Source organism: Zerene cesonia, chromosome 15 (assembly GCF_012273895.1).
Source record: "Zerene cesonia ecotype Mississippi chromosome 15, Zerene_cesonia_1.1, whole genome shotgun sequence".
In the NCBI taxonomy this organism is placed as follows: Eukaryota; Metazoa; Arthropoda; class Insecta; order Lepidoptera; family Pieridae; genus Zerene; species Zerene cesonia.
The window spans coordinates 4,539,802-4,567,325 of record NC_052116.1 but is presented as its reverse complement, the minus strand read 5'-3'; the positions used below and the strand labels follow the sequence as shown (position 1 = coordinate 4,567,325).

General features: G+C 31.2%; 2 protein-coding genes across 3 annotated transcripts; one reads left to right on the top strand and one right to left on the bottom strand.

Moving 5' to 3' along the window:
• Positions 1-775: 775 nt before the first annotated feature.
• On the bottom strand, positions 776-8,269 carry LOC119832599 (major royal jelly protein 5-like). Of its 2 annotated transcripts, none has more exons than XM_038356278.1 (6): positions 8,135-8,269; positions 6,080-6,241; positions 4,832-4,979; positions 3,412-3,608; positions 1,816-2,039; positions 776-1,066 (listed from the first exon to the last, which is right to left on the bottom strand). In XM_038356278.1, the coding sequence occupies exons 1-6, from the start codon at positions 8,146-8,148 to the stop codon at positions 786-788; spliced, it is 1,026 nt and encodes a 341-aa protein (XP_038212206.1). In that variant the 5' UTR covers positions 8,149-8,269; the 3' UTR covers positions 776-785. The 2 variants fall into 2 exon arrangements, with proteins under 2 accessions (XP_038212206.1, XP_038212207.1); XM_038356279.1 differs by having other exon boundaries at positions 6,080-6,218; positions 8,135-8,253.
• LOC119832597 (protein yellow) lies at positions 8,142-25,697 on the top strand. Its single transcript, XM_038356277.1, has 8 exons — positions 8,142-8,281; positions 15,491-15,760; positions 17,490-17,687; positions 20,606-20,753; positions 23,340-23,526; positions 23,966-24,160; positions 24,411-24,543; positions 25,391-25,697. Exons 2-8 carry the CDS (start codon positions 15,491-15,493, stop codon positions 25,496-25,498), a joined length of 1,239 nt encoding a protein of 412 aa, XP_038212205.1. The 5' UTR covers positions 8,142-8,281; the 3' UTR covers positions 25,499-25,697.
• The last annotated feature ends 1,827 nt before the right edge of the window (positions 25,698-27,524 follow it).

Genomic DNA, 27,524 nt, shown 5'->3' with positions numbered 1-27,524 from the left:
CCTAAGTACCCATTGTTCTCTTCCCGAGAGTTCTCGGGTCGGTTTTATACTCACGGCTTTATTCGCCTGGTCATTTCGTTTTTATACCATTTATATTCCATGTATTCTAACTACATAACAAAATTCATTACCTTAAATTAATTAAACTGTTATTGAGAAAATTATTTACGCATCAATGGCACCATCATTAAGTTATAACACACTGTGTCGTTAGAAGCTTAATAGTTGTTTCACGCTTGCCAACATATATTTTATGCTAGTCTATAAATTATGTTGCTGTTTTGGAATCCGACTAAGCAGCGCAATAACTAAGAAAAGTAGATATCTCTTATAATTCATCCTCCCGAATTCGTTTACCAATATTGTTGTTTGTAACATTTAGAAAAACATATATACTTAGATACTACACTTAGATACTACTACAATGATTTGTCTCTACCAAGTGCCATGTAATATAATAAGGGGTAACTGAATAAATTTTGTGACAAAAGAAAACTTTAAAATCTCGTTGCGACATTAGACATTTATTCGTAGATTGTAGCATTAGATTTAGAGATTTTAGAAACTTTTAGGCTAAAAGCCTGCATAATAAGTAGCACGTTTTATTGCGTCTAAAACGTGTCCTGCAAGTTCTTTCTCCTCGTGAAGGCTGGAAATATTAATTACATTCGCATACAATTAAAGTATAATACAAAAAAATTACATAACAAAATAAGTCTTTTTTAACGGTACACGTTAAAAATTTACAAAAACAACACAAAATTTAATATTTCAATTTATTTCACTTAAGGTTGACTTGTAATGGTGATTCTATGATACGCAGGAACATTGCTTTGAACAGCATCGCCATAATTTGAATCCAATATCAATAAATTGCGTTTATAATCTGCAGTGACTGACGTAGGCACAAGTCGTGGCCCTGCTGAATGGATATCCGTCAAGTGTGATGAATTATACATGTGGCGAGTATCCCATGAGAGTACGTCTGTGCATTCCGTGTGTCGTAAGTATACGTGGTGTGCATCAAAGCCTAACAGAACAACTGGTTTCGTGTGCTCCCCGAACACTGAAATATTAATAATTGATTAATATATTGCGGTTATTGTACAAGAGGAAGTAATAAAGGATATTAAATAGATGGATAAGATTACAACCGATAGCTTGGTGAATGTCATTATTATCAATGTTTAAATGGCAATTAATTGTTTGTATCCTTTTTAACGAAATGTTAAAGGAAATATGGATTCATTCTCATATACAAGTTATTACAGATTGACATGCGCTATTTATAATATATTTAAAACAATAATTTACTAAGAACATCTTGACATTACTTATATTTTCATTGAGATTACTTGTTGTTATTACATATAAAATTACCGATTATTTTTGTCTTCATAAACTTAATAGATGTCGTAGTTTTTACTCGTTTATATCTTACAAAGTCACTTAACTATATTTACTCTACAAAAACCTTATCTACCGGTTTGTCTATGTACCTAAGTATTACAATGTACTCATTTCAAAAGTTCGATACTCTACCATTTACGATATCATTTATGCAATATGATTAATTTTGCCTACAAAATTTATTGAGCAATAGACTAGATCTCCCAGACGTCTGTTCTAGTTAGCAGAAATAATTAATTCTCTTTATAAACTTTTTAAATACAAAGCCACATATATGCAGAATATATAACACTAAACAACCTTGCGATACTTGAGTTTGATACTTGACTTTAATACTTTAATTACTCTTGAATTTTAATGTAACATGATGCAGGCAAAGTGTCAATATTAGTCTATTACGCCTACTTCGTAATGCCGATTGAGCGTTCTTCCTTTTCAATATTCCGGTGTCCAGCTCCAGAATGCCAGGCCAGTTAAGACTTATCAGCACTAGAACGGACTGCGCTAGCCCTCGCTTCACCAAAGCTAGCTGGAGTCCAGGTGACGAAGAGCAAGCAGTGACATGCCAACCAGCTTCTTTTGTTACGTCGTACACAATTATAGCACCTCGAGACGCGTCTGATACATACCTAAATAATCAGGAGTATAGTTGGAGGAACATGACATGATAATAAAGTAAAAGGTTATGGATCCTTTCAAGTGATAAAATTTTACGTTCAATGTATTTATTGCAAGAATAGCGTTTTGAACCTAACTTTCAGATATTTGTAATGAAGCTAATAATTAATCTTTGTAGCTTATAGTTCACTTACTTGCAAAAGAAAATAGCTAAGTGAGAGATATAAATTTACGCTGAATGCGGTCAATGTTTTGGGCTATTTATTCATGAATGATTCTATAAGAGTTATATCCCAGGGAATCGACAAAGAACCGCATAAGACTTCTTCTCTCATGTAGGTAATTAAAATGAATTTAATGTTTTGACTAATAATGAAGTAAATGGATATAAATCCCTAAAAAGTCATATAAATAGGTCATAGTTCTCTTGTTTGCGAGACAAAATAGTACACAGATAATACATACACTGAACGCGGTCAATGTCTTGGCTTGGTTATTCATGAATGACTCTACCATAAGAGTTTTGTCCCAGGAGAATCAATACCAATGCGGTAAAGACAATAGTAGCGCAGGCAAAATACTTTCACTCACTTAAAATTATTCTAGTGATTCGCACCAATGCTCTTGAGGATGGTGGAATTTTCGAAGTATTTCCTGTGTGAGCATGTTTACACTAACATAATATACTTACTTATCCACGACGAAATATTATACAAACTTCAACATAATTATTTATTGCAATTCTTATATATTGCAAGCAGACGTAAACTGTAGCTGTGATAAATTTTGTCACGACAAGTAGATATCAAAGGAGACTGGGTAGGAATAAAGGTTAGTTTCGTTGTCGTTTCGTTGCTTTTAAATGGATAAACCAATTTGAAAACGATTTATTATAAACTAAAGTTTTGTTTGTCGACTGTCGTTATTCATTCCAAAGTGAAATTAAAAAAATATAATTAATTGTGTTAAGTATTCGCGTCACGGGTTTTTTTATTTAATATCTTGTTCTCAACCTCATTATTGATACTGAGATATTATGGACCGTTAATAATAGAGTCAGTATGAAATTCCAGAGCACTTACGCGTTGAGCATAGTAAATAACGTTACCGGAGGCAGGAACTTGTCATCGCGTTAACTATAACGCTAGTTAGAGTAGTTACTCAAAACACATTCAAGGTAAAAGCAACCTTCTACCGAACGTAATTGGAGTTTTCACATTATGTAAACATTACCTATAGGGAAGACGGTAATTAAAAGAGTTGAAAAAGTCGAATAAAAGCAGTTCTTACATCAAATGTGTAATGGAGAATCCATTTTTAAACACGTTTTTCTAGAACCCAAAAATAGAAGTGAAATTCTATGATACTATTAAATCATCATACATGAAAGGTTTTCCTGCAATGGTGTATTCGACGACGATATTTTGCAGCTGGGATGTTGGCTCGGTTAAGTGAGAGAGGTCGATGTGTTTTGTCAGTTTCTTCAACGGCAAGCTAATGCTTACTATCTTTGGAGGGCACGTGCAGCGTGGTGACACAAGGGTTTCTATAATCCCACTATCAAGTATCCATAAATTTCCCTGCAACATACGAGAATATTTATTTCATTAATATTATTGTAATCGTGTAATATACAACGTGTAAAATTACCTAAATGGTGGTAAAATTAATACGATAAAAGTCACCATTATCAGTCTCATTTATAATTTTATAGTAATCGGTGTAAAAATTTGTTTGATTTTTGGAGTGTTTAATTGTGAATGTACAAATTTTAGAAAATATTCTGTAATAATCATAAAATATGATACAGCTTAAAGTTAGTTATTTATTTATTATTTCTAAACTTTTAAGACGTTATTTTCACTTGCTACATTTGGCAATGGTTCGTCACTACACTTTATAGTTAAATTTTTTTTTTATATTTTACATAAGATATATGTCTATATGATAAGATACATGTCAGAAAGAGGAAATATTTGATTTGTTTGTTTGTTTGTTTGTAACGACTTAACTCAAATACTGCTGTGCTGATTTTAAAAAATCTTTTGTCATTGGAACGCTACATCGCTTTTGCTAAGTAAGTATTTTTGACTTTCATTTTAAAAGTAACAACCTTCAGAATGTGTTGCGTAATGTCTGACACAATTATTAAAGCAGGACATAGTGATACATATATATATATATATATATATATATATATATATATGCGGTTGATAGTAGTTTTGGACTATATGAAGAGCAGTCACGGAATGCACATCTATAGTTATATCTATACTAATATTATAATTCTGAACATTTTGTTTATTTGTTTTGTTTAGTTGAATGCGCTAATCTCAGGAACTACTTCATCGATTTCAAAAATTATTTCACCGTTGGATATGTACAAGATCACTGAGTGCTTATAGATTATCTAAATACCACGGGAGAAGGCGGGTCGGACCGCTAGTAAATAATATAAATTTAACATCGTCATAACATATATTAATTACTTTTCCTCTTTTCTTTCATATTAATTTGATGGTTAATATATTTTCCACTCTAGTTCTTTTATTACTGAGGATTTTAACGCACATTTCGAGTTGTTACCAGTTGCGAAATTTTTCCAATTTTGTGTATCATTCTCTGTACACAACACTCGATTAATAAATTGCAACCAAATTGGACCATCTGTTTGGGAATTACTATGCCACATATTGCAACGTTTAAAACATGATACTGCGAATGTTAAATTAACTTATTTGATATACTATCGTTAACGTGTATAAGGATTCTAGTATCTCCGGTTCAATGAAGATATACTCACAAAATTATCTAAATACATGTCGATGACGTTTTGTACAGCTCTGCAATCAGCAATATGGTGCGAACGTAATTCTGGGAATGGTTGCAATTCGACCCCCTTATTTGCTTGAATCAAGAGCCATACGCCCGCTAAAACACCTGGCTTTAACCTGTTTTATAGAGTGTAATTTTAACGATGATATACCTTATTGACCTATATTTAAAGGAACATAATATGCCAATAAAACAACAATCGGAAACCATTGTGGATGCTGAAATATCTCAGCAATGCTTATTGCTTAGTTTAGCTATTACATTATTAGATTCACAGTACGTTTATGTTGTTTCTAATGGTCTGCTTTAATTCAATGGAAAGTATAATGAAGATTTCACAATCAATGAGCTAGAACAAAACATCCTTTACATTTTAATTAGATCTACTAGCTTACAATGAATTTGTAACAACTCCAATTCACGGATTTTAGAATATACTAGTGATTAATTTAAAGCGGATATCTTATGCTTTGACTACTGTTAGTGCTTTGATAACTCAGACACGAAATAAGGAAGTAGTTTTTTTATGCAACTCATTATGCGTCGCTTTTAAGTAGGGTCGCATAATGGTATGAAGGCAAAAATGCAATTATTTTTTTTTTAGTTTGCACGGCATTTATATAATGGAGTAGTGTCGGTGTCTGGTCGAGATAATATCAATTACTACAGTTTTAAGAGCATTTAATTACATATAACATTTGGCAACAAAGATATAAATATTTTACACAATGTTTTTTTTATGATAAGAGTGTGTAGGTATATTTTTGTCCCTGATTAAAACATTGATATAATTTAATATAAAACTGGATTGTATGTAATAAAATATAGTTAATATTTTAAAATGCACTAAAAAAATACGGAAACATTGACATACATATTTTTTGTTAATGTGGGAGCCGAGCACGCGGCACGAATTGTGCCATCTCGCACCGTGAATGTACCACATCCTCAAAGAAGATCGACAAAAAATAGTAGTGTTCGATGCTAGATCCTTTTTTGTTTGTCCCTTAACCTTTAAAAGTAGGCAACGCAATTGCTGAGGCAATACCTCTGCAAATGTTCATGAGCTGGTGATCAATTACTATCTGGTGAACCAACAGCTTATATACCCCCTAAATAAAAAATTTGAAAAGTAATATGATATTATCGTATGCGAACTAACTAATCAAGCCTTTCTTATATGGTATACTAGTGTAAACATAAAAAAACGAATAACCTGGGTGTGCTTACAAAGATTTCATCTTTGTATTTTACAGCTTTGATTGCAATTATGTTGTCCTTGACATACGACTTGCTTTTCATCCATAAATCTGCACCATGCTCACAATTCATGTGTAATGGGCCACCGCTCCATACTATATTATTTAGATGATTTTTACTACAAGCAATATTGATCCATAACGCAAAATTGATTAAAATCTTCGCATACAACATCTTCATTAAAAGAACAATCACGTATTACTATTTAATTCGTCCAAAACGCTAAGTACAGCAAGTTTGATTCTTTCGAAATACTGCTAAGTGTTTTTCGTTTAAATTTGAAGAGAATTCGATGCATTGTTTCTGCCGCGTTTTTGTTATGCGAACAATTAGTACAATTTTTTTTTCATATAACATTTAATTTCTGTTGTATTTGAAAGACAAATGCTCAAATTTTTACCTTTTCTTTCAATGAACTTACATATGAGGCTAAAAAACAATTAAGATTAATATTTCTTTATCATTAGAACTATTTGTATTATTTGCAATGCTTGGCCATTGGATTAAACTGACAGGTCAATGTTACGGTTGCTATACCAATCACCAAAATTATACAGTATGACCACCTTGAAAATAAAATAACAGTATTAGAAGTCAGGACTTATTGCAAGTAGATAACTTTTCTCGTAGGATAAGTTTGCTTTGATTTTTAGTCGCCAGGAAAGTAAAAAGTTGATTGCATACTATTCAAACATGCATTCATAGCAGACACTTGAGAGGAAAGTAAAATATTAGGGATATTAAGGTGGCTAAATGGTATTCACTAATTGTTCTGTTACTGCCCTTTACCGCCCTTTACGTAGCGTACGTTTTACGACTATAATTTATATAGAATTATAAGTTAATTAACAACCATACTAAATTACTCCCAAGCATTATATATTGTGATATTTATAAATTTACCATATAATTTAGTTTCATTTCATATAAAATTGCTTTAATACAATTGAAATGTTTTATTTCAATATGTCTATATGTTCGAGATAAAATCATGAATTGTAATATCGTGCAGTGCATTTACAAAATACTGCCTGCGGCTATTTCGGTCTCTTGATTTACTTACATTCAATTTAAATTAGATTGCCTATAGTACTTATATCTTTTTATATATATTAGTTTGGGTTGTTATTTTGCGAAGTTTAGTATCCGAAGCATTTAAATCAATCAAACAATATGTTACTAATTAAAACAGCACGGTCATGTGCTTTGTAAAAAACGTTTAATATAATGATTAGAAATAGGTATCTAATAAAACCAAGGATCCAAATTTGTTATGCTCTAAATAACATACGTGGGACGTTATATAAATATCTGCGGGTAGGGCTCTCGTTTCCTGTGGTATTGTCATCACGTAAGTTGTTAATTCTATTGATTGAACACAAAAACACGATTGAGCATGGGAAATATCAATCGAAATTGCGGAATTGAATTCAACGAAGTCGATGCAACCATAAACATCTTTTCCATTTAAAGCTCTAGCTTTTTCATATTTCACTTTAGATGTTTTATGAGTACGTTTCTTGAAGATTGTTTTAAATATCGCTCTTATTATTCTCGTTAATTACCTGTGTTAAAAAAATTTCTTCCTTGTTTTTAATTATTATCTTACAATGACCTAGTTATGATATATTATTTGTAGCAAAAATAATTGTTGTAGCGTTTTAAATAAACAACAAAGTAGTATATTTAGAGATCTAAATTTTTATGTGTAGTAACTGAAGTTACATAAAATTATATGGCTGTTTTTTAAGTATAATTTATGTTCAGTTAGGTAACGAAAAAATTAATTATCTACCATTTCACTATTTTGTTATTACGCGTTTTATTTCAGACTCAGACTATTATGCAAGGGTACACGATATGAAATGGCAATAAAATTAACCTTGTCAAAAATGAAACAAAAGTGCACGATAGATATACACATTGTTGAATATAGGCTCAATTGAATCGGAATTGTTAAGTTGACCACGCCTTCAGGATTGACCACTTTTACTTTTAACCCGTAACTTACGTAGGGGGGCGCATAATGTTGTCGTGCGTTCTGGTACATTTTCAGTGCTGAGTGTGAGGGCTTGGCAGTCTCGCGCCTCCCTGCCTTGCTCGCGAATTTACACGTGTGAAACAATCTGCTATACAATCGCAACTAATTGGTGAAAAGGTACAGTGATACTATTTTTTAAACCTAATTATTATAATGGATCCACTTATTGTTGAAGCGTGGTATTAAAGAAAAATTTGTTAACAGTGCTTATTTCAAATTTAAATGCTATTAATGTTAAGTAAAATACTTCTAAAAACAAAATCAAATCATTGCTCTACTTTTATTTTATTTAACACATAAAAATATGAACTTTAAATTAAATGTTGAATGTATTGTACAAATGAGTATATCAATTATTTTAAACGCACAATGAGTACGTTTAAAAAGTAAAGAATAAATTAGTAAAAAGTTTAGACTTTTTACAGCTAAAGAGTTTATGGAGTTTTCTATTCAAAATAGTTTAAATTAAGGAAGGTTAAAAATAAGTCGCCCGTTGAAATCTTTTGCTCATATTAAACAAGTTAGTTTTAATTAAAGGCATTCAAAATATATATTGGATATCACGGATAATTATAACTCTAATACATCTACAGCAGGGTAAACAATAGAGTATTGTTTAAATAATTAGACAGTTATGTGTTTACTAACATTTAGGGAACAATGTGTATATGGAATGTAAGTGAAGGATGTTGTACTTAACGTGATTGTATTTATTGTGTTTTGTACGAAAAGTATCAATAGAATAAGTAGGAAATACGCTAAAAACATTATTTTATTCAAATTTATCCATTTCTAGTATGTAATTAGTCGTATATATTTCTTGTTACGAATAATCCAAAAAGGGTTTGAAAGTCAAATGTTTAAGCTGTTGACCTTCGGAAAGTATGCCTTCATTCTGTGAAATCCACTGTGTACGAACACACAGAATAAATATAACGTAAATATACAAAAATATAGCAATATGGAGATCTCTGACACCGAAGAATAGAGTGCTTCTGAACGAAATTTTTTTTTTTTTTAGAAAGCGTTTGTTTATAATATATAGCTACTACTATTACTATATATGTATAGCTATATATTACCTTCTACGCCCCGGCTCCGCCCGGGTAGTCATTTATCATAATTGAAATAATATAAACTTCTTATTTTTAAGTTGGATCAACTGCACATGGTGTGCAAATTTGATTAAAATCGGTTGAGTAGTTAAGAAGTCCATCGCGGACAAACAAAAGTAACACGTTATTTATGCATTACGATAATCTAATTATAGAGAATGTTTTAATAAATTTTAGAGAGAAAACAAAATGTGGGTGAATACTTTATTAACTGCACAATTTTATCTTATTACAAGCTAACGTTTTTCCACGTTAAAATAATAATTAATTGCAATATTAAATAAATATTTCATCTGTTTGTGTTACACAGTCGATGTTAACATCAAAAGTATATATAGCAATAGTCGAGTTGTACAAACTTTATCATAATTAGTAACATGTGTGATGTGGGTGGCATCGACAGTTACATTTGTCGCAGTTATATTGTCAAAACTGTAATTTTACAACTTTACTAGTGATATTATAATTAAGTGATACATTGTCAATCGATTTCACATCTTAATATCTGTAAATGTAATTGCTTTGATAATATACAAGTGATAAATACATGAGCATTACATATTAAATAGGAAAATGCCCTACAGATATGATTTAGGTTTTATATTATAAAGAATGTATGTATAAAATTTCCTTCCATCAATATAGGCAGAATCACATACGTCTGAACATACAAGCAGAGATTCACAATTAAAAGTAGGTCCAATGTATTAATTCATAATCTAATTTTGTTGAATGATAATTATCAAATGACCGTGTAATAGATGGTATCAAATGAAATAAGAACCGTGTGGTTAGTTAAAACCGATCTATTTAATTGAACATGCTTATATATTTTGTACATAGCAGTAAGTATGTCATTCACGTATAACTTTTACTTGAGAATCGGAATCACTTTCGGTTTTACGCATAATATAAAATTCGCGTACAGAAGAACGCGGCTCAAGTTCAATGACCCAACCATTGTTCTAGAATAATTGTTCTTATTGTGATATAATGCATATTAGTAAATATCAAATAAAAAACAGCTGTTTTGATTTTTATGACACTTCCAACTCAAGATGTATAATTTATATACAAGTCTGCTACCCGCTACTCTACTACTGGCTACTCCCTCCGAAAATATACGCAGTCCCGCAATTTTACCCACATATTTCCCGTTTCCGTGATATTTCCAGGATATGATATATTATATCCTCTTTTCTCCCGTATCAAAATATAACTGTACCAATTGTTTCTTTTAGCTTTAGACGTGAAGAAGAGACAGACATTGATAATATTAATGGGAATTTGTAGGATTCAAATTCATAAACTGCGTCAGTATTTGAATATGTATTATATTACATTTTAATGTGTATTTCATAGCTTTAATTACCGATTTTGCAATTTTAAACGTTGTGAGAATCTTTTTAAAAAATACATTTTCACGAACATTGTTATAGTTCTCAGACGTTTTTTGGACCCCAATAGCGTGAATTGTCTCACGGAATAAAACAATGCCTAGGTCGAAGCGAGTGTGTGCTAACTCCTAACGGCGATCAATAAATATGTAAATTAAAATGTATATTCTTATAAAGCAGGTACATAGAAAGTGGATTTAACGTAATAAATTATCTTTTATATAAGTAGGAGGTCACAAGAATCAAAAGCCCAATGCTAAGCGACATCTCTATAGAAGGTTTAGCATTCACTGACAAAATGCTGCTGATCTATCGGCAAAACTGGTAACCACTGGGACACAAAGTTCCTACTTAAAAGTTTTACTTGGCGCTAAAAGCATTAATGCTTAAAAGTAATATTAGTTTATGTCACCGATTTTCTTTCCCGGGTCGTGAGGTACCTATATCTCTTGAAATTCTGTAATGGATGGTTTCTCTCATTGAAAACAATCGTTATCAAACAAAAAGAATCCCGTAATTCGGTTGAAAACCCACAGAATTGTTGAATATTACCTAAACAAAAAAGAAATACAGTTGAATTGTCGAATAACATCATACAGTCGAATAAGCTCCTTTTTATTATTTATCAAAAATAGAATGATATGTTAGTGTATTACTATATATTTCTTTTTTTGCATTCAATAATAAGCAAATTTGTTTATTATCATAAATTTCGCTGATCACAGTTTAAAATTATTATATAACCAAAATTGATTATTATGTATCCTGTAAATCATATCCCCTATACATATTTATGTTGTGTAATGTTTCGCTTATGTAAGCTTAAAAACTGATTATCATTTAAGAGTTTCTAAAACTCTACATATGCCTGACTGCATAGTAAAAATCCTCTTATTACATAAATGTTGTAAGAAGCAGCTCATTTAACTTATATTGTATTAAACATCATTAAATTTTACTTCCTTAGTTTAATTAAATATTAACTTAATATTGCTATCTCTTCTTGTTGTATAAATGATACCAATAAAACTTAGAGTAAAAATATAAGCAACAGGAGCACGATATACGTATTTCAGTGTATCTTGTTTCATTGTATCGTAAGTATAATAAATCGATGTTAAGGCTGTTGGATTATGATCGAATATTTTCAAACATTAATTATGCTATTATTAAATACTTGTAAAATAATGTTAATGGTATGTTTAAGCTTCCCGTCGAGTGCGTAATGATTGATTACATGCCATGACCAATTAAATAAAACACTTAATATTGTGTGAAGGCTGTATTGTAGTCTAATTACTTATTCATTAAATGCTAAACAAATTTGAATATGTGAAATATTATACGCATAATGGCTATGAAGGCTCTGTGTAATTGCTCTCTGTTATTGGGTTATTGCAAGGACAGTATTATAATATATACATAGTTTTTAATAATGTTACATACATACACGAAACATAGCACATATGTTTTAATTTCCTCTATTACTTGATTTTCCAGATCTTAGGATAACTAAAAAGATGAAGGTAATATTATTATGGTCGTTTATTATTAAGTACGATGTAAATATGACTATTTTTGGTACAACATGTACAATAAGCACAATAATTTTAAAATTTTTGAAATTGTTCAGTAGTTCCTGAGATTACTGCCTGCTAACGATAATTTTTATATTAAGTTCTCTTAATAAACAGGATAGTTAGATAGTACTATAAACTTTATAACTAATAATTCAGAATAATAGAATTTAATAGGTATTAATAATAGAATTTTGTAGGTAACCAGTTACTCTGTTTTGAACTTATTAAATTACAATTGTCACTTTATAAAGAAAACAAGCTGACCGAGTAAACGCTGTTCTGCCTTACTCTTATCATTTAGCGGCGTGAAAAATAGATATTGTCCGATTCACAAACCTATTCATTAATCGGTCCAGCCATTTCAGAGGAGTATGGTAACTATAATTGTGACATGAGAATTTTATGTATAGAGATTTCATATTAAAATAACCATTTGATACTATTAAAATCGCAATAATGGTCGCATTAACTTAGATAATAATTGGCTAGCCTATTAGCTTTATTTGTAAGGGGCCTGACTTAAAATTATCATTTTCGTTTTTGCCGCCACCGTGATTTCCTAACTGTTGAGACTTTAGAGATCGTGTTATTTCATTTCCTCTATATAAACCGGCCTGAATAGCATTTGTTTTGTTATTTAATATATTCAAGCAAGTGGAACAAAATATGATTATTCCATTAGTTCATATTTTAGTTTTTCATGTAATTAGGCTACATTTCCGTATCTAATAACTTTTATTTATTACAAGGTTACCTAATACAACAGGTTAAATATAATAAGTATCATAAACATAACATACAGTATTGCACATATTTTTATATAGCCTAAAGATAAGATTTAAATCGCATGCTACTTACTAGAAGTACAAATAACATAATACTGTACAGGGTTAACCCCCTTAATTAATTCCATAATAATAACAAGATAAGTGATTATAGATAATTTAATTCCATTTGTCAGTTAAACTTATTAATATATCAATATGTAATTAAAATTGTCAGAATTTTAATAGCCTCTGTTAATGGGAGAGTGTTTATTAGATATACATTCCATGATAACAGCATTAACCTTGGAGCAGATACAGGAATTTTATAAAGACATTGTTACTAGATCAAACTTTAAAACACGCGGACGACTGTAATTTCCTGCATTGTTCGCGTATTGCCTAAACATATTATTAAGATGACTGAGGGCGTACTTAATTTTACATAAGATTGTCTATGTTTATTTTACGATTTGTTTACGGGAAATTTTTCAAATGTATTTTTAAATAAATTGTCTTACTCTGTTTCAAATAAAATTGTAGTCTACGTGGTGGCTGAAACCAATAATTGTAATAAGCTTACCAATATTTGGTCTCTTTAATAAAACAAAGAGACATAAAATTTAAGATTATTAAGATCATGACGACTCCAAATTATGTTAAGGTACACATCCTTTACAAACGTGTATAGAATTGCTGTACCTTGCTTATAAACTACTCACAATATTTTATACGTCATTATGCTCTGTACTTGCTCAACGGTCGACATGTTGACAGCAAAACAACCCGGTGACATTTAAATCACTTGCATTGTTCTTTGAAACCGAAGTTGCTAACGGCATGTGTTTCAAAATTTAGCGTAATTAGATTATTTCCTTACGATTAATGCGATACGATGTATGACACCTAATATCAGCCAATATAAGTGTCTTATTTCAATTGATTTGACATAAGCAGGTCATATTCAGTGATAGATAACCAATTATAGTTATGTAACGGTTTAATTAGTAAGTTATTGAGGTGTCCATTTATTATATTATACCATTTAATACGCTTATTGATTACGCTTCCTTGCTGTGACTTTCAGAGAAAGTTTTTATTTTATGTATGTATTTTAATAAATTTTGCGAGTTACGTAAATTTTAGTTATTCTCAAAGAACTGTTAACTCATACTTTATCAACAACTATATAACAAAGATTAGAGGGATGAGGATAAAGAACAAACATTAACTTTTTAAAATGGAAATAAATGTAATTAATAACAAAATAAGATAACACTGCAAGTAAATGTTATTGACCTACGCATCAGCATGATAATATTGAAGATAGGTGATTGAAAATACTAAAACTATAACAGTATATATGTTTATGATTGTTATAAAAGAATGTACAGTAATTAATATATCTATATATATAAAATTCTCGTGTCACAGTTTTCGTTGCCATACTCCTCCGAAACGGCTTGAGCGATTTTGATGAAATTTTTTGTGCTTATCCGGTATGTATGAGAATCGGCCAACATCTATTTTTCATATCCCTAAATGATAAGAGTAAGGCAGAACAGCGTTTGCCGGGTGCAGCTAGTATTATATATATATTTAATAACAGAATAGAAAAAAAATCCATCCAGAGGCTGGATTCACACTCCCCCCTCTTTAGCCTTACCGAGTTGGGCTCGAATTCCACATTTTGATCGAATTTTTACCATTCTTTAAATAAATTTCAATTATAAAACACTTTGAAGGTATTAAAGTAAAATAAAAAAGTACAATAGTTCAATAAGACAATATAAACAGAAAACTATCCTTGTTCTATACGTGATAAATGAGGAGGTTAAATACCACTCTGAATTAAACAAGCCGTTATGTGAGCATTATAAATTGGATATAATATCACAGTTATGTGTAAAACTCCAAACATGTCAATGAATTTTTATAATAGCGCTTACAGAATTTACGCTATTTCACATATTTCTCGTTTAGATTGCGTTGGAATTTAATGATCACAGCACTTTTAAAATTTTATTAGCACGGGACAGTGAATATAAATAGCCATAGTCAGTTGATTAACCCTTAAAATATAAATTGCAAATTATATTAAACGCAAACCTATTGAACCTACTTAACATAACTATCCGTTACTTTCTCATTTCCATATTCAAGCCGTTCCGTAATTTTATTTATGTTATAGATCTTGCTAAAAAAAGTTACTCGTTCGATAAATCTAGACACTAGTTAAATCGACAGTGCTACACGATTCCTTTCAATAAATTTAAGCCCTAATTTCAATATTTGTCACAACTTTCGATTTTGAAGATTGTTACATGATATGACATTAACAAAAATTAAATAAAAACGCATTTTATTACAAATAATCCATTTTACTGTCGAAATTTCAATTACAGGTTTTTTTATTGTACAGTTTAGATAATCAGAGTAGAGCTACATGTTCCAATTTTTATTTTTGCAGATGTGGCCAAAGGCGATACTTTCGTTCGCCTGCCTAGCAGTGGCGAGCGCGTCCTTGGAGACTGTGAACCAATGGAGTTTCCTACAATTTGACTTTCCACCAGACCCAGTACTGCTGGAGAAGTTTCAGCCTGAGAACACCGTGCCTACGGGCTTAGAAATTGGATGGGATAGATTATATTTGGGCATTCCTCGTCTCCGTGCTGGAGTTCCCGCCACGCTCGCGTGGGTGCCGCGGTCCCTCCCTCCCGGCGTCAGCCCAGTTCTTCAGGTACTTTCTACTTTATGTAACTTATTTACGTAGTTGGTATGTGCTAATTACCGTCCAATTCCATCCATAAAACAAGTTTTCAATTATAAAAATTATGTGCACGGAACATAATATGTTACCTACCTGTACGTTATTATAACAAGAAATGTTGTTTTCAGTGATTTTTAATTATATAGCATAAATTATAGAGCATAATACGAAGTAAATATATCGATCTCTGCTTTTAATCTATTGGGGTTAAATTAATTTCTAAAATAAAATAGCTATTTTGCTACTAATAAAAGATCAATAAATTATTAGTATAAATACGAAAATGTCGTATTTTTAACTAAGCTACCTAATTCTATGTGATCACAAACTCAACATTCCAGTCCGACTACGGCATTACAAATCACGATAATAAAGATAAATCTTGTAGGTCGCATTTATATTTTATGATATTACTGTAACACAAAAGCGTTTACTTCAATGACACTTATGGTCAAACAAGTCCAAAGTTGCACAATCACGCCGCAGTAATTATACTTTCGTTACACGTAGTCGGTTAGCAATAAGCAGAGCCTTTAGATGACGTATAACAAAATTACGATATTGTATTTTGTTTATGTCACTCTGAATTTATTATAAGATTATTTTGACATAGCTTATAAGTAAGTAGTTATTATGCCTTGGAGGAGACTAAAATACATATTGTATATATACACAGATATCGTATGGATCAAACGAAATACAATAGCAATTCGACAGTAAAATCGTGAATATTTTTAGAAATATTTGTTAGTCAAAACGGATCATCTGGAGATATCTTGAAAAACATGACCTAAAATTAATTATCTTCGACTGTTAATATTTGTTTCATTGTTCTATAGATCACAGTCATTAATTATTTTGATAATATTTTATACTACAAAGAATCATTCTTACGGCCTCGCATTGTTGCTCACGACTATGCGATACAGAGCAATATTGCCATACGAAAGCGTGAAGGGCAAGCAAAACTTTAATTTGACCTTGGTGACAATATTATAGCTATTAAAAAATATCTTTTGATATAGTATATTCTAAGTGGTTATTTATAAATAAACCGTATATTAAAATTAAAAGGAGGCAACACCGTTTTTGAGTAATGTAGATACTAGAAACGTATAATATACGTAACTCGTTTTCTAAAAGCTTTTGTCGTCTAGATTTAAATAGATACACTATAAATATCCATACTTAAAATTCGACACACATCTCTTGTACATAGGATTGATTTGTATGCTTTATCGGACGCGATGCAAGTGAATGGCATGTACTTATTCTTGTATTTTCTTATCTCTTGTTCAAATATTCATCATGTAATTCACTAGAACAATAAATTCACAGATTTCCATAAATAAATACTCTCAACATCAACAAAGGATAGCTCCATTAATAAAAACTTTTGCTTTCTTTTTATAGATTTTCAATAACGACTTATTTCAATTGTGTTTTGTGAAATTATTTAATACTATAATTTAAAAAACTTAAACAAAATGCAAATTCTACAAATTTTTTATTCGCCTGGTCGCAACCTTCTACTTTTTTAATTGAATGGGTTAGGACTTAAACATGGCGTGACAATAAAATAGATAAAAGAATTTTTGACTGCAATTTATATAATGCCCATATAAAAAGCACTTAAGTATGGATTTGGCATCGATGTTCCTGAACGTTAGTGGTATTTAATTCGATTATAATTTCCCAGGCATACCCAGACTGGTCATGGCATACAGCCGGCAGAGGCGACATCAACTGTACAGGATTAATTTCCGTGTACCGTGTGAGGGCAGACCGATGCAACAGACTGTGGGTCTTGGACGCCGGGGTTTTGACCAGCATTGATGACTTCAGAAGAGTGTGCCCACCGAAAATTCTTGTATTCGACATGGCTACTGATCGCTTGGTATGTATTTGAATTTATTTTCTAGTCTCTAACTAGAAATAAAGAGAAGTGATTAAAATGTTGTACATATTATTGGAATTGGTAAGATCGTAATTGGCGTAAGATTATTTGGAAGCAACCCAAACAGAAAAACATTTTGTTCCTACAAAGTGCTCCTGCACTCACAATTATTTTACGAATTAAAATTAAACTAAAATACTCGAGTCGAGTTACGTGTATAACCCCAAACCATGACAAATATTCGTAACAAAATATGTGAGTTCAATGAAAATATTGTTCAATTTATTTGTACAACATAGTTTCAGTGACAAGGACAGATGGACATTTCATATCGTTATAAAGCGCATTTATGCAGGATAAAGGTCATTCATATAATTTAAACTATATTGAAATAGGCTATTAATCTTTATGATTAGGGTAATTGATTTATGTATGGAATGTGTTATAAGGAATGCGGCCATTTTTTACAGTACCTGGCTATGTGCACGCTCAACATTTTTATTTATAAATATATTTATGTAAGTATATGTATTAATGAAGTACTTAAGTTGTGTTGTATAGTTATATTAAAAGATGGAAATGTGTTAGTTACGTTGTTTGAAATATCGATCCTTAATCAAAAGTATATAAATATTTATGGATTATATTATGTTGCATTGACTTTGCTCGCTTCGAAGTCGATTATTATATTGTGTTCACTTGTTTTATTATAGTTATGGAAGAAACAATATAAATCTAGAACTAGATGAGATTGTTACTAAATTTTCGTATAAACTATAAAGCGCTGATTAAAAAAAATGTCCATTTTCGATTTAATAGAAAATTGTTCCTTATAGACTATCATTAGCAATAAATATGCAAATAACAAGCTATGTAACCGTGGTTATTTACCTCAGGTTATTTTGTTATGCTTTAACACGGAACCGTAAATGGTGGAACAGAGTTTATAATCTTGTTATATTATTAGCAAATCATCAACGTCATATCGGTTTTGCTTCTAGTATGTTGGTTAGGTTTCTATATAACTTAGATTTGTGTCTGATTCAAATTAAATGTATTTGCAAGAATGTAGTTACAAATTTTAGATTTTATTACAATATTCTGCGACTAATACATTCTACCCACAGTTTGGGTGTGCAAATATTAAAATCGAAATTTTCTTATCTATGTACTATCAGTTTTTATTTGATAAATATAATAATTTTGCAATTTTTAGGAAGATTTCCCTTAATGAGGACTTTTATTTCTATAAGAATCACATGTACTTAGATTTTAGGATCAGCGTGAAATAGTAGCATGCTAATATGTTTTATTCGGTGAGTGGGGGAGCTGGAGGTCCTGTTCCTCATCCTTCCCAGTCCATTTCTTCGTTACGTCGTCAATCCTTTCCTTATCCCTTAAAAGCGGGCCACGCATTTGCATCGGCCCTAACTCTACAAATATTTATAGGCAGTGGTGATTGCTTACCATCAAGCGAACTACCAACTCATTTCCTCACTATTACATAAAAAATCATACAAAATAATTTTTTGCGGATTAGGGCTATCAATCACGATATAAATATTTTATAATATAAATAGGTAATCATATATTTTCTAATTGGTGACGTACATTTCATAATTTAATTGATTATAAGCATTTTAGAAACACTTAGCATAAACATTTCAATTAAATGTCATTGAATTCATTGCTACGAAACATAGCAATTAGACCAATATGATTATAGTATACCTGCACCTACAGTCTGTATAAGAGTTAAAACGTGACTTAAAGGTTGACTCAAATAATCGTAATAGTTGTCTTTAATAATCATGCATATACCTACCGTAGACATTATAATAATTTTTCGTGTCAGTATATTATTGAATAATTATAATATATAGTTTATAGTCTAATTATTGTTTTTTTATTAACTTAACCTGATATAAATTGTAAACAATGAATTAATAACTGTATTTACCTAATTTTAAGTGGGGAAGGAAGGGTTTCATCGTTTTGTTTTTGAACAATAATAATTTCATGATGCAGGGTACTTATATTATACATATATATACTATTTTGTTAAGATTCAACTCTACACAGTATATAATGGCCATTTAAAGTACAATTTTGTCTAAAATATTTGTGCTCATAAAACTAAACCTTAAAGCAGGTTTGAGGTTAGTAACATGTTATTATAATCTACTCTTTCTAGTAATGAGTACATTATTTTCATCTTTTTTTCGGTAATATCAAAATATTTTTTATACAAACTTCTTGTGTAATAATAAACAGTACATTGTGTGTTTGCTAGCCGTTTAGTGTTACTGTAGAGTTTAGGTATCGTATAACTTTTTTATTGCGCCTTTAATGTACCTGTCCGCGGTCGACGAGGCCGTTTCTTTCACATACTTTAAAGGGTGTGTCTCGTGTGGGTTTTTATTCGTTTTTTGCGAATTGACGCTAAAGCAATTAGAATAAGACTTGTGATACATTTTGTTGAAACTAAAGGTCTGGTATATCATATTCATATGTAATGATATTCTTATAATATATTAGTATAATAAGGTAGTAGAATTCTGAGGACAGCTCGGCTCTTTACGTCTGAAGTTTCAAATACTAGTTAAAATGCGTTTCGCGTGCTGGAAAGGTTTTAAAGTTTAGCCAGTTCCGGTCTTGAAGGGTGTCGTAACTGGTAACCTCGATTTGAGCTTTAGCATGAATTGGGTTGGACTAGTTCTGGAATGTTGACCCTTAGTTGCGAGTGTTTAGACTATAGGTTTTGCTGTACTATTTGAAACGTAATTAAAAAACTAAAACTTATTTCATAAAATGTCACATGGGTTCCAATCCAACAAATATTCATTAATTATAAAGTTTTAAAGGTTGTTTTCGTGTATCGTTTTTACCTTTTGATTATGTAAATGATAACATTTCAGGTAAGGAGCATTTACTTCCCCCGTGAGCTACTGCGACCCGCATCCTTGCTCACCAACATTGTCCTTGACGACACGCGGTCATCCAGCGCCCACCACGCTGCCAACTGTGACAACGTCTTCGCTTACATTAGTGACACAGTCGCTCCTGGTAAATACATTTATATGGAATGCACTATAGTTTAATGTTTATTCATCCATCATCATAAGACTTCAAGGTCTTCTATGAGGGTACAAGTCATAATAATTCACCACGCTGTCCAGGTGCGGGTTGACAGATAACAGACAGAGTAACTTTTGGTCCTTCGACATGTTCCTTGCTAGTTAGTTGGAAATTAATGTGGATAATAAACAGATAATTTGAAAAACCAATCTATTTATTGCACTTTTCTATAGAAGTCCGAGGTCCTAACCACTAACCTACCATAGTTCCCTCGCTCGTTTAATAATAGATATGAGTAATTATGTTTGTCCTTGGTCTGTGGATATGGCTGGAAAAACATATGGATCATGAGAGAGGACATAGGTTTTTGTCGGAAAAACAAAACTAGAAGAAAAATGTCTAGTACATATCGCTATGTTAGTGTTGCACTCTTTGTTACTAAGTTCCTAGGTTGAATCGATTTTTTTGTTAAAAATTTTGGCTATAATTAAATACACATTGCTGCAAAGGCGCTATATTTCGTTCGTATTTAATTTGTAAATTTGCAAGATACCAAAATAACTATAGATACCTACCTTGAGCGAACGATCAATTTTTGGTTGATTAATTGCTTACATCCGGAAGTTACATGTATGTTATTTATATTTATGATTGTGTATGATCTAAGCGCTTAACGATGTAATTAGGTAATTTTGGCACGCAACAATGATAAATTAGCTATTTGATTTCACTTTTATCAGAGAATCATGGTAAAGATGATTTAAGATGTTTCATTAAACATGTATGTCTTGCTTGTCTTGTCATAATTAGTACGCTCTACATATATTGAAGTATTTCTAAGCGATGTAAGTAGTTCTATACATAAAGCAATAAGTAATGGTTAATTTTCTATAACGTTAAATCATCGTATTGCACTTTCGTAATAATCTTGGGAAAGATCACAACAGAATAACTTGAACGGAAATGAGAGCTTAACATTATATGTTGTTAACCTTGTTGAAAGGGTTTTTTCAACTGGGCCTATAGGGTCTGTGTTTCGAATTTCAAAACAACAATAGCAATGCGTTTATGTACTTAATCATCATATAGCAATTATATTAGGCGCCAATAAGTAAAATCAAAATATTTATACATATTACGAGTGGTAGATCATATATTATACATCGGATAAGCAGTTTCGAATTTATTTCAGTATAATTGTAAGGTTTTGATATCAAATGAGGTGTAACACAATATTAAACTAGTTAGATATCAACATCATCATCACGTGTGCTTATGATTTAATTGCACGCTATCAATAATGATTGAACTGAATTAATTATAAAATTAATAGGTAACAACATTAAACCTAGGTATGTCCATATTATGAGTGATTAAAAATAATATAGTTAACTTAACTCTAATGGATCACATGCAAGAATTTCTTTAGCATTGAAACGTTTAAATGTAAAAGGAGGTATATTCTTTATAATTAGTAATTGAACAGCCTAAAAAACAAATTTAGTCTTGCAAATTATGTCATTCAACGATTGGTTCAATCATGCAAAGTATTTATCGTGTTCCACAAAAGGCTTTATTGGCACGTCCATAGACCGTGACATAGTTATTTTGACACTCGATAAAAATTTACGCATGTAATAGCTATCTGTCTTGACACGTGTGTCGATGCGTTGATTTCTCCAAAAATTATGTAACGGAGTCGTCAAACAATTGGTGCTGAACGGACGTAATTAAGTTAAATATCAACCGGATTAATTATCGGCATGTTATACTGGTATATTCTAGTGTTTGATTTTACGCGAGGATTACACAATGTGCAGCGATCGTGGTCATGAGAGACGCACAGGCGCAGGAAAAGTGTTTAAAAGTTATGCGCAAAACCATTTAAAATGACATTAAGTTCTAAATCCTTCTCCTTATAATTTTTTTACAATATTCATCCATGCATTTCTAGTAATTTGATTGCATATAATTTGAATAACCTACGGTAGCAATTGCGATAACAATGGACTTATCTCTTGTTTTGTTAGCAATTTGTTTGGTGCTTAAATAATAAAACCCCAAATTATCTGCACACATTTTTTTCCGTAATAAATAAAGTGAAATTATTAAAAAAAAAAAAATTAAATGTTAACTACAATTTCTAATTCCTTCTCCTAGCCCTTCCCAGTCCATTCCTTCATACCAGTCATCAATCCTTTCCTTATCCCTTACCCCTTAAACGCGAGCAGCGCAATCTCAAAAGTCTGAGCCTCTGCGAATGTTTATGGGCGGTGGTGATCGTTTATCATCAGGGGAACTACCAGCTCAGTTGCCCGCAATGCTATGACGTAGCAAAAATGACAGTAAAATTTTCTCAATTTCATATTTTATGAACTAAATTAGCATTACTGTATTCCTATGTCGATCTGACATATGAATCTTCTATTGTATCGCAATACTTGTACACTATCATTTCGTGGCGTATCAACAATGTATTACGGAAGCGGATATTTCGTTCGAAAATTTAACCTTCAATTTAATGATAAGTTCATTTCGCTTTCACCTGTCTCAAATTAATATTCTCATTTCAAGGTATCATTGTGTACGACGGTCGGCGTGACAACGCGTGGCGTGTTACTCACGCGTCCATGTACCCAGACCCTGACCTTGGCGAGTATGACATCGGTGGTGATAAGTTCACTCTCATGGACGGTGTCGTGGGTTTGACCCATTCACCAGCTCAAGGACTTTTGTACTACCAGCCATTGGCGACTGACAGGTAATTTGTAAGAGTCAGATAATATTAAGCTAGTTGAACTAAACAGCAAGACACGACAACAAGAATTTCTATTGTTGTCCGAATAGTTCTGGGGTTATTTATCGATGTTTATTTTGGTTCTTGTAGTAGCAATTTTATTTACTTCCCAAAGAGGAGTTTTCTCTATGACCTTTTAAATTACGACATGTTTCACGTGTTCGAAATTTATATTATGAAGATAATAACTTATAAACAGCATACATACATAAATCACTATCCAAAAAAAAAATTATTATGATTGTAGTGTTTTTAAAGCTAGATTATGTACATGTAGATAGATGATGTGCACTTTGATATTGTCTTTTTTTAATGATGGATGGAAACAACAATGCAATTTTAATATCTATCTATGTAATTGTTATGTGAAGATTAAATTAATTGGAAATTACATTTATTTCAGATTATTCAGCGTTTCAACAGCCGTATTAGCATCAGGCCCCCCTGCAGAGGGAGCCGATTTGCCCGTCAATCTTGTAGGCCGCAAGTCCTCTCAGGGTCTCGGTATTGCTGTGGACCCTCGCGATGATACCATTATCTTCAGTACTATGACTGAAACCGCTGTGGCGGCATGGAACCCTATTACTAATTCTCACAGGTACTTTTTGTCTAGCTAATACAAACACAATAATTTTGTCATCTAACTATTCTACGATTATTATACCTATAGTTATCGTACACGGTATACGTGATGTGATGTTATATGTTATTGTCATGTAATGTGCAAAAAAAATTGAATAAATATGAATTTTATGATTATTTTCACTTGATTACCTTATTTAAACAATACCTCAATTAGTATGCAACGTATAGCTGGTATATCTGATACGTATTTAATTATTTTCTAGATTGCTAGCTCAAGACGCTGAAAAACTGCAGTTTTGCGCCGAAGTGCGGTGGGCCGAAAGAGACAATGGAGCTATTTGGGTCTTGTCCACGAGATTCCACAAATTCTTCAAGAGGAGTGTCTCCAAACATGAGGTAAAACAGTGAACAATTATTTAAAGAAGTGTTTGTTATAGCTAGCAGTCGAATAATGGGAAAAGGTGAACTAGATGAAAATTTTAGCAGATTTATGAGTTACAAATTAAGTAAACTTCAAAATATTGTACTGTATAATTTAATCAACCTATGACAAAAACACATTCTTGAAATGCATAACCACCTAAAACGCACGTATTGCAAATTTTCATTATAAATAATTAATTTATGTACCAAGGGAAAAATAATAATGAAAATATTTTTAAAATACCTGGCGCATATACCAAGTAAATAAAAATTGACATATCATCTTCGCATTATTCAGTAAAACATAGCCTAGATAACTTACTATCAACATGCGAAATATATTGGAAACTCCGTTCATATAGAAATTCTTATCATTTGATGCATTATTATCCTCGGTGTGGGGATTTCTTCAGAGTAGTTATAATTAATGAGATGATGTTGCACGACTTGAAAATATAATATTATTTCCTTTAATATGCAAACCATGACGAAATAATTGAATATGACTGAAAAATCCTTATAAAAGTGCAAGTATGAAATCGTACCATTATTTTACTGACAGGTAATAATTTTCATTAAATCCTACTTATTACGTATTAATTTGGTAGCGCATAATCGATGTCCTTTATTTTCAGTATATCTGCGATTATCGTGTCCATTTTGTATATATTCAAATTGTAAATTTCTTATAAATGTATGTATATCCCCCCTTATTTTATTCTATCAAAATTTGGATCAGTTATTGAATTGTGTTTTTATTTTTGTCACAACTGATTTTATCTTTATTTTGCCTTTTATAATAATTTGTAATTATTTTCAGATTAACCTTCGAATAATGCGAGTGGTGGAAGGAGGGTACGGCGGCTATGTCTCTCTGCAACCACATTTACAGAGAAGATCAACTGCCAACATCACAGCGAACTTTTGAAAATTTAACAAAAATGCCTCGGAGCCATATTATAAAAAAAGCAAGATGCAATAGTAAAATTTATTTATATATTTTAAATATCAGAGCTCTAGAAAATTTATTACCCAAATCTTGCTAACATCTATCTACTTATCTCTGTACAATGTATTTTATTAGTTCTTCGGTAACGTTTTCACGACGAGCTCTCTCACTCTTTATAATAAAAATTAAATATAAAATGAAATTGAAAATCTTACCACATTTTCATTACTAAAGCTTATCTATAATTTTCTAATTATATTCTATTTAATTTCCTTATGTGTAATTTTGTGTGTACCTACATATTTTATAATAAGCTCATCTTATTTTAAGTAAATTATATATTCAGTATGTATGTTTGTGTGTCTGTTTAACATTGTTACAAAATTAATAAAACGAAGCCAGTTTTGAAAACATTTTCTAGAAATAATTGTATAATATAATTACGTGTATAACAATAATTTATATTGATTTAATAATTAAACAATTACTCTCAGTCATAAAGGTCTACTCCATTGTGCTTAGGCTCTAGTCTTTTTGGATAAATTTTTGCATAGATGTTTTGGTATAATAAATACCTGGGCATATGGAAAATGGTTTCTAATTTTAATAAATAGCGTCAACAATATCAAGTACTCTCCCAAAATCCAATAGCAGTGAACTGTGTGTTTTCATTAAATAAAATTAGGAACCGTGTCCTTCTTATAAAGATAGATTGTATAAATACACTTACCGTATACAATTACCAAAACATTTAATTTAGAATAGTGAGTAGACTTTGTCGAATGCAAGAATATTTCGTATGAAAATGTAAATAAATGACACAAAAATATGTTGCCCACTAAACGTATGTGTTAACAGAGGAGCTTACGATAAAGTATTTCACTTTACCGATTTTGTATTTTTATACAATATAAATTGAGGAATAATATACATTCTTTTTATTTTCCTGAATTGTTACAAAGCAAGGGGTTTGGCTTAAAAGTAAATATAATTAAATGATAAAAATTGTTAAGCAGCGATTGATTATTATACATAGTCTGAATTAGCTCTTACTACTAATGAATACTAGTTAATTGTATTCATAAGCAGTATTCATTATAAACTTTGTGGCCGGGTACCGCGGGAGGAAAGTTCTTATGTTAGTTTAACAAAACAGCACTAAAGCGTAAATGTTTCAGTTTTTCCTTAAAAACCTATAACTACTTTCATGATGATTTATTTTAATACAGATCATATAATCCTTCCAAATAATATTAGGATAAATTAAATAATATACAGCAATTTGACACTAGTGAAAAATCTTCAAAAGCGAGAGCAAAGTCAGTACTGTTATCAAAAATCTTGCGATTATATTTACAAGTTTTAACCACTGGAAAGCGAAAAATGAATTAATATGATTACTATAAACGCTACTCACTAATGCTTATCGTTATTATATGAAAACAGACAATTACATTACAGACAGAAAAAAATTACTCACCATTGTAATGTGGTCTACAAAACATTCATATTACACAGAAATTAGAAGAATATTTTAATATGCTTTCCACAGGTTCATCCGTGTATTTAAAGTAAAAGATAGAAGATCTCGGAGATTTCCGGGTTATAAACTATCCTTTTCAGGTCTAACTTTATCCAAATCGGTTGAGTGGCGTAGAAAAGACAGACAAACGGAGCTACTTGCGCATTTATGATATTAGTGGGGATTCGATTTTAAGTAGCTTACATTAATTACTTGTCAGTTTTTGCCGCTATACATTATAATAGGGAATTACCAACAACACGAGGTCGTGACTGCAAGATGCTACCCGTATATGAAAATAGCAAACTGGGTTTATGGACGGGAAAATACGCATTACCTTTTTAGAACGACCGGAGTGATTATGCAAACGATTTCATTACAAATACGTCAGCTAGACGGCTATGCTGTAGATAGAAAAGAAATTTTGATTAACTGATTAAAGCCGTTCGTGAATAGTCTAAACTCTACATTAAACTGCGCCGT

Bases quoted from the DNA above. Each gene is read 5' to 3' on its own strand.
- LOC119832599 (XM_038356278.1), bottom strand. The intron at 4,980-6,079 runs GTTATTCGTTTT...TCTATAAAACAG, and splicing joins ATCTTTGTAAGCACACCCAG to GTTAAAGCCAGGTGTTTTAG. The intron at 3,609-4,831 runs GTGAGTATATCT...CGTATGTTGCAG, and splicing joins ACATGTATTTAGATAATTTT to GGAAATTTATGGATACTTGA.
- LOC119832597 (XM_038356277.1), top strand. From the start codon at position 15,491: ATGTGGCCAAAGGCGATACTTTCGTTCGCCTGCCTAGCAGTGGCGAGC. The intron at 20,754-23,339 runs GTAAATACATTT...TCTCATTTCAAG, and splicing joins TAGTGACACAGTCGCTCCTG to GTATCATTGTGTACGACGGT. The intron at 24,161-24,410 runs GTACTTTTTGTC...ATTATTTTCTAG, and splicing joins CCTATTACTAATTCTCACAG to ATTGCTAGCTCAAGACGCTG.